Consider the following 8562-nt stretch of genomic DNA (forward strand, 5'->3'; position numbering starts at 1 on the left):
GCAGGAGAATCGCTTGAACCTGGAAGGCAGAAGCTGCAGTAAACCGAGATTGCGCTACTGCACTCCAGCCTGGGGGAAAAAAAGGAAAAAGAGGAGGAAGGATGTCTGAAAATGTCATGAAGTAGGGGCATATGGTTTGAGACTATAGCTTGCCCTGAATTTGGTGAAGAGGACACAATCAGGTGGAGCCAGGCAAAGGGCTGGCAATGGAGCTACAAGGACAAAGACAAACCCATAAGATGTTCGAAAGCTGGTTCCAGACTGTGAAAAGCCACCGTCACTATTGGTGGGTGGTAGACACTGAGGACGTCCTGGGGGAAGGAGAACATGATAGGACCCACAGTGAAGGAGAGGGGGTGGCATGGGGTCCCATTCTTACACTGGAGTTCAGACAGGATGGAAGCCTGCACTATTTCCAGGACAGTGGGAAGTATGGGGAAGGTCTCATGAATAATCCTTAAACAATGCAGCATCAGGCCTAACACAGAGGAGGACTGAGCAGAGAGTGTGGTGCACCTTCTGGGCGATCATGTTGCAGATCTCAGGCAGGAAGTCCTCACTGAGGAGCTTGTAGAGCTGCCGTTCTCGAACGGAGGTCCTCTCGCGAAAACTCTCAGTGACCTGTCTCCATTCTTCTTCTGTTTGGCACAGGAGCCACCAAGTACCTTGGCCCGGCCCTTGGGACCCTAGAAAATAAAGGAATAGTTTAACTACAGGAGATCCTATGAGGACCTTTCCTTATTTTGTCTCAATTTTGTTTCTACCCTGGGTCATGACTAAAATAAGGGAGTCAAAAAAGAGACCTATTATTTATTTATTTATTTTTTTGAGACAGGGTCTGGCTCTATTGCCCAGGCTGGAGTGCAGTGGCACCATCTCAGCTCACTGTAACCTCTGCCTCCTGGGCTCAAGGCATCTTCCCATCTCAGCAACCCCCAAGTACCTGGGACTACAGGTGTGTACCAGCACACCCAGCTAATCTTTTGCATTTTTAGTAAAGACAGGGTTTTGCCACGTTGCCCTGGCTGTCTTTAATTCCTGAGCTCAAGGAGGTCTGCTTTGACCTCCCAAAGTGCTGGGATTATAAGTGTGAGCCACTGCACCTGGCCCACTTTTAAATTTCATTTATTTATTTATTTAGAGACAGTTCCACTCTGTCGCCCAGGCTGGAGTGCAGGGGCACCATCTCAGCTTACTGCAGCCTACGCCTCCGCCTCCCAGATTCAAGTGATTCTCCTGCCTCAGCCTCCCGAGTAGTTGGGATTACAAGTGCCTGCCACCACGCCCGGCCAATTTTTGCATTTTTAGTAGAGATGGGGTTTCACAATGTTGGCCAGGCTGGTCTTGAACTCCTAACCTCAGGTGATTGGCCCGCCTTGACCTTCCAAAGAGCTGGGATTACAGGCATGAGCCACTGCAATGGCCTCTTTTTAATTTTAAAGTTGACAACGTATACTTCTGGTTTTCTTGTTAAAGTCACTGCTAACAACTAAAAAAAAAAAAAAAAAGTAGTGTCTAAAGGTAATACAAATATAACTACTGTGATTTTAACAAGATAGATATTCACAGCCTAGAAATGATTAAATATGTTGACAGAAATGGTTTTGAGTTTGAGTCTCTGCAGAGTCTACCTAGCCTCAACTACACTGTGCAAACTGGTATGTGCCTCCCATTTTTATGCTATTTGGATGACAAAATTAAAATCTAGGCAGGAAACCAGTATGCCGCAAACCCATAAGGAAACCACTGTGTCAGGAGGCGCTGACATGAAAAAGACCTCTCTGAGAAGCTGGTGATTCACTCCAATGTTGAGGAGTCTATTACACTATCCCTAGTAAACAGAACACTAGTGAAAAGACCGAGTTTTGATCTTAATCCTCAGTCAGATGATGAGCTGGGCACAGGATAAGGTGTGTGGAAGAGAACTGAAGAAGGGTACGGAGGGGAGGTCAAAGGCTATTGCAATCATCTTTACTTTGTATGACTCTAGAAAAAGACAGAGTCAACACTCTAGCATAAATGAATCATATTTACTTAATTCTTTCTCAACACCACTAAACAACATTACCATGTCTTGTCTGTGGCTCAGATGCCAAGGAGTTGTCTTCCTGCTTTTCACTGAAACACAGGAAAAAGAGGTGTCAATTAAAACAAAGACAGGTCCAAAATTGTTCTGTGCCACCCCAGGATGGTAGACCCAATTAATTTAACACAAAGAGAGTGTATGTGTGTGTTAAGGGAACAAGGCTTGGAGGTAGAGTGCTGAATAAATGAACACTAGGATGTAGGCATGTTGGTCTAGAAGGGAAGTACTGACATACAGCTACCCTATGTTATGGCAACAGCATGTATAAGAAAACAGTAACTTTCATTTTTTACTTTTACTTTTTTGAGAGGGAGTCTTGCCCTGTCACCCAGGCTGGAGTGCAATGGCGTGATCTTAGCTCACTGCAACCTCCGCCTCCTGGGTTCAAATGATTCTCCTGCCTCAGCCTGCCGAGTAGCTGGGACTATAGGCACTCACCACCAGGCCCAGTTAATTTTTGCATTTTTTTTTTTTTTTGAGACGGAGTCTCACTCTGTCGCCCAGGCTGGAGTGCAGTGACCAGATCTCAGCTCACTGCAAGCTCCGCCTCCCGGGTTTACGCCATTCTCCTGCCTCAGCCTCCCAAGCAGCTGGGACTACAGGCGCCCGCCACCTCGCCCAGCTAGTTTTTTGTATTTTTTAGTAGAGACGGGATTTCACCGTGTTAGCCAGGATGGTCTGGATCTCCTGACCTCGTGATCCGCCCATCTCGGCCTCCCAAAGTGCTGGGATTACAGGCTTCAGCCACCGTGCCCAGCCTGTTCTTGTTTTTTATTACTGCTCCAGTCAAGAGAGACAGATGCAATTGTTAATAATTAAATGCCAAGAAAAAAGAACTGTAGGGATTCCAATGTCCTCGCTGATTTGAGGCCACACTGAAGACAGGTGTATTTATCATAATTTATCCTTACCTAAGGTAGAGGGTTAAGAGCATGGGCTCCAAACTGGGAATGCCTCTATTCAACCTGTGCCCCTTACAATGTGACCTCAGGAAAGTTAATTAACTTTCCCCAAAAATGGAGCTATTAATAGTGCCTACCTCACAGGGATGTTGGAGATTAAATTACAAAATGCAAAGTGTATAACGCAATAGCATGAAGTATCATTTTCACTTGTATCCCTGAAAAAGAAAGGAAACTTTTCTCTTGTTTTCAAGTTTCTGAGAGAATGACAATGTTCTCTATTGGCATTATCCAATAAACCACGTGACTGTTGAGCATTTCAAATGTGGTTAGCGTGAAAGAGAAACTGAATTTTAAATTTAATGATAAAATATTTAAATACTGGCTTACATACACAGCTCTCAAGGAAAAAAAAATCACCAGTAGAGGGTAGCACAAGTCCATAGATGCTTGTTAAAATGATGCTACAGTCCCAACTCTAAGCGACTGTGTTTCTTGATACTTACGGGTAAATGGAGACAGGTATCACTAAGGTTTCTGAATATCAGAGGACGTGTGGAATCCTAACCAAACCCGGAAACAGGTGTTGCATACACAAAACATAAGTAATTACAAGACATTTGTCACTGAAACGGGTAAGGAAGAAATAGGCAGCTGCAATCTGAGGCTGAACTTCTAGAAAGTTAAGTGGATGCTGACTGAGTTAAAATCAGGTTCTGAGTGATTTATACTCTTAATCTGATTTCCTAGAAATATTTCTTAGTGGTTAAAAAGAAACATGGTGAAATCCAGCCTAACTCAAGCATTTAGATTAAGTAGCAAGGGAAGAAGCCACTTGTTCTGAGTTACCAGAATTTTTAAGAATACAGCCTCACTTTAATAGTCTTAGTGATAGAGTTGATCCTTAAGTAAGAAGTGTATTTACACAGTATAGGTCAGATTGTGAAAACTCCTATAGCAAGATTCACATGGTGAAATTTCCTAGAAGATAACGACATATAAAAGAAAATCCCCCAAGTATCTTTTTCATTGCTAAAATTAAATATAAAATTGAAGAACGAAAAAAATGGTCTCGTTCAATATAATCCTCATTAAGTGTACATCCATCATCTAGTAAGAGAACTCGCTTAGAGAGGGCAGGTGACTTGCCAGATGCCACGCACTAAGGACTTCCTGATTCTGTACTGCACACGTGGTAATCTCATAAGCACTCAGTTTCAGGTTCCCATAATAATGTGCTTCCCATGGCACAGGCAAAATAAAGAAAAAGGAATAAATGAATTAAGGTCCCTTCTGCCATGGTCTATGACCACAACTAACGAGATTTTCTTACCTCAACAGAATCTCCTCCTGCAGTTTCTTCCGTTTTGGGGGTCTTCCTCTTCTTTTTCCTGTTTTTCCAGGAATACTTGAGACATTTTTTTGTCCTTCACTTTCCCTAATAAATAATAATAAATAGAAATGTTCTGGCATAGGATTGGCATGCTACATATGATTTTAAAACAGTATTTCTGGCCATGAGATGACCAAAAAGGATTAAACGTAGCAGTGAAAGGAAAAGGGAAGAGTAACTTCCAGTCTTCCATTATTAGACTATGGATCTGAGGAAAACTAACATTCTGTAATACTAAAATGTGCTTAAGATCTGACACCTTCCGAAGAGTAAGCATGCTCCTAGCAATAAGAAAGCCTAAATAAGAGGTTAGCATCGTTTTGGGATGCCATGGAAATGCGGCCTCTTCCTTACTTAGTAAAGCTTATGTTTCAGGCATCATGTAAGTTCCTTCTGTTCTTACACTGATGGATACTAAGGTTCATAAACTACATCATTAATTCTAGTAGAAAAAAGGAGATCAAAGGAGATCTTAAGGACTGATGATGCAAGATGAAAACTGTTACTGCACTGAAATGATTGTACTGCTGGGAAGAAACCTGCTATATTAAAATAGCCTGTGGTAAGAGGAGTGGCATTTCTCAGAAACCTCCTATCAAGAACTTCAGATCAAAAAAGTATCTTTAACCCCTCTGGTAGCAGAGAATTAATCCCTTTTTGTTTTTGCATGAAGTATCTCCTTACCATCTCTTTGCAGGCATGCTTAGAGAGAATTCCTTCATTAGGAAAAAAAAAATTGTGCTGTAGAATTCTGATGCATTTAATCTTAATGACATTTTAATACAGTAGTTATCATGTCCTGACATTAAAGAACATACCTACTCAAAGACAGTTCTCCATTGGATTTTCCTTGTACCGGGTCCTCTTTGTACATTCGTGTTCCATAGAAATACCAATAGAGTGCTCCAGAATTGTCTTCACCCAATGGCTCCACACGGAGACTGTCTGCATCCAGACCCTAGGCAGAACATTTGGGGAAATGGGGAACAAAATACACCAGGAAAAAATGAAAATGAGGATTCCAAATTTACACTCAGGCATACCTCAAATCTAAAAATGCCCAAGTATCACTGGGCGCGGTGACTCATGCCTGTAATCCCAGCACTTTGGGAGGCTGAGGAAGGCGAATCAGGAGGTCAGGAGTTCCAGACCAGCTCGGCCAACATGGTGAAACCCTGCCTCTACTAAAAATACAAAAAATTAGCTGGGCGTAGTGGCGGGCGACCGTAGTCCCAGCTACTTGGGAAGCTGAGGCAGAAGAATCGCTTGAACCTGGGAGGTGAAGGCTGCAGTGAGCTGAGATCATGCCACCACATATCAGCCTGGGCAACAGAGAGAGACTCCGTCTCAAAAATAAAAATAAAAATAAAAATAAAATAAGTAAAATAAAAATGCCCAAGTATCTTATGTAATTTTCAATTGGCCTAAGAAACAAGGATACAATGGGAAGGTGGCACCTACTTTGAGGAACAAGAGATGGAAATATTAAAATGCTCCCTATCCCCACCATTGTTCCCTTTTCACAAAAAAGAGAATCCAACAGCAATCCTGATGGACAGTCTACAGATTTGGCTGGGAGCAGTTGTTTTAATGTGAGCACACACAAAAAGAAAGACAAGTACAACCGGGTGGAACAGGCAAGGGGCAAGCTTTGCCCCACGGGATCCTCTGTGGCATCCTCCAGCATAACCTTCCGTGACCTCTCACTCCAGCTGAGCTCCAGCGACAGGGCTCCCAATTTACCTCGGGGGCTGACCTGTACTGGCCTTCCCACTGCTACTGAAGTCCTTGAGTCCTCGGCAAAGACTGTGCTAAATTACACAATGATTTTTTTATAATGTGTTCATGCACAGAGCTCAACTGAGAAGTTATCACCACATTTAATCACTGATGATAGAACAGGATAAGAAACTGACTTCCCTACGAGTGAAAGCAATAACCCACACCCTCCCCTCGATGATATACTACTTTTTTTTTAAAAAGATGGAGTCTTGCTCTGTTGCCCAGGCTGGAGAGCAGTGGGATCTCCGTTCACTGCAAACTCCGCCTACCGGGTTCACATCATTCTCTGGCCTCAGCCTCCCGAGTAGCTGGGACTACAGGTGCCCGCCACCACGCCTGGCTAGTTTTTTGTATTTTTAGTAGAGACGGGGTTTCACCATGTTAGCAAGGATGGTCTTGATCTCCTGACCTCGTGATCCGTCCGCCTCAGCCTCCCAAAGTGCTGGGATTACAGGCGTGAGCCACAGCATCTGGGCCCCTCTAGGATCTAAAACAGATAACCGCACCAAAGGGGAGGAGAGAGATGGCCATAGCTTCCTTCTTCAACACATTTTTTGTAATGTGGATGTATGTAGAGGATGAACTTCACTAGCATATATGGTTTCAGGTTCTTGGAGATTTCAGTAAATACTTCAATTATATTCAATCAAGTTTACACCTTGAGAAATAAAATTCAGTGGCTAATTTAGTTGCAGGTTTGGCTGATGACAGAACAAACACGGTTTTCTGGTGGTACCTATTGCAGATGGGACTCAGTGCACGTAAAGGAAGATGAAACCAGACTAGAAATTAGAGCAAAATCATGTGCTTCCATAGGGATGCACATCCTGCATCTCCTTGGCTACAGCAATCATGGTTTTCTATACAGTGTTATTGGCAACGAATAGTACCAAGACTAGTACCACAAGCCAAACTCTGGCTGATATCTTTGGGTTTTACATTCTGACTGCATTTCTGATTGCTGGCTTTTCATAGCTGTAGGGAAAGGATTGCCAGTTAAGCATACCTTTAGAAGATCGAAGACATCGTCTGCATCCAGCCGGTAATCACAGAGGCGGTGCAGGATCTCCACCCGTGTGCGAAGAGGCAGGTCCTGGAAACTGGCTTCCCTCAGAGGGTTGGGCTTCCCTTCCTCGAGCTCCCAGCGGTAGTTGATGATGTCCTCTAGGTAGCTGTGGAATGTCTGAGGCCTAGACCAGGGCCCCAAACACAAAAATACATTAATATAACATATAGGATGGTTGGGAGAAGGAGACAGAGAACTCATGATCTGACAGCTGACAGATTTTTGTTTGTTTGTTTGTTTGTTTTTTTATACAGACAGGGTCTTGCTCTGTCATCTAGGCTGGAGCACAGTGGCACGATCTCAGCTCACTGCAGTTCTCCTGGGCTCAAAAGATTCTCCCACCTCAACCTCCCAGGTACCTGGACCACAGGCATGCACCACCACACCCAGCTAATCTTTGTATTTTTTGTAGACAGGGGTCTCCCTACGTTGCCCAGGCTGTTCTCAAACTCCTAGACTCAAATGATGCACCCGCCTTGGCTTCCCAAAGTGCTGGGATTACAGGTGTGAGCTAACACACGTGGCCCAGCTGACAAATTTTGCACAGAAAGCAGAAATGAAAAACGGTAATAGGAAGTCCCTCATGAAGGTTCACCCTACTTACATGGATATTGTGTTTTGTCAACTATCAAGGAAGATAAATACATAAAGAGGGTTTTTCACAGAATAGGTTGACTTTAAAGCCCAAATATCACATTCTGGGGGAATGGGTAAAAGCATAATCAAATGTGTAGGCTATGAAGCTGAGGCAAAAGTCTCACCCTCTACATGTATAATTGAAGACACTATGCGGTTCAGACAGATAGTACAAAGTTGGGTTTATGACATAAGTGGCAAGAGAAAAAAAAAAGAAACTTGTAGTTGGCCTAACCTAATTTATATTTCAGGTTAAGATAAAAAGGCGGAAACTCCTCCAGAATACAAATGGCTACACAGATATGCAACTATAATTTTATATTCTATTATACATGAACTTTAAGTTATGCTATAAAACACTGTATTTTAATTTTTTTTGATTCTTTTTCTTTTTTTTTTTTCAAAGTGCATTAATATATTTATTCACATCCTCACTGTCTTTAAGTGTGTATTTACAGACTCCAACAGGCAATTATGTCAGAAATCCTCAGACTCCCGGCAATTTCAAATGAGCCAAGCAACTCTTGTGAAGACCAAATTTTCAAACTCTTCACCAAGGACATCCTTCAGGTCACCTTTGTGCTCCCACATGGTATTCAGCTAGCAGCAGTCTACACTTAAGGCATCCATCTTCCACCTCGCACCAAAACGAAGAAAAGCTTTTTTTTTTTTTTTTAAGATGGAGTCTCCCTCTGTC

The 8562-nt window shown here is 42.9% G+C and overlaps 1 protein-coding gene across 1 annotated transcript in view; it reads right to left on the reverse strand.

Annotated features, from left to right (window-relative positions):
• CECR2 (cat eye syndrome chromosome region, candidate 2) overlaps nucleotides 1–8562 on the reverse strand; it is an 87341-nt gene that overhangs the window by 58525 nt on the left and 20254 nt on the right. Inside the window, exons 2-6 of the mRNA XM_011945660.1 lie at nucleotides 7170–7353; nucleotides 5200–5339; nucleotides 4322–4426; nucleotides 2069–2118; nucleotides 517–686 (exon numbers count right to left, since the gene is read on the reverse strand). Of these exons, the coding sequence (XP_011801050.1) occupies nucleotides 517–686; nucleotides 2069–2118; nucleotides 4322–4426; nucleotides 5200–5255 (381 nt within the window). The 5' untranslated portion in view covers nucleotides 5256–5339; nucleotides 7170–7353. The remainder of the gene's footprint in view (nucleotides 1–516; nucleotides 687–2068; nucleotides 2119–4321; nucleotides 4427–5199; nucleotides 5340–7169; nucleotides 7354–8562) is intronic.

The sequence above is a fragment of the Colobus angolensis genome, unplaced genomic scaffold (genome assembly GCF_000951035.1).
Source record: "Colobus angolensis palliatus isolate OR3802 unplaced genomic scaffold, Cang.pa_1.0 Scaffold242, whole genome shotgun sequence".
Lineage (NCBI taxonomy): Eukaryota > Metazoa > Chordata > Mammalia > Primates > Cercopithecidae > Colobus > Colobus angolensis.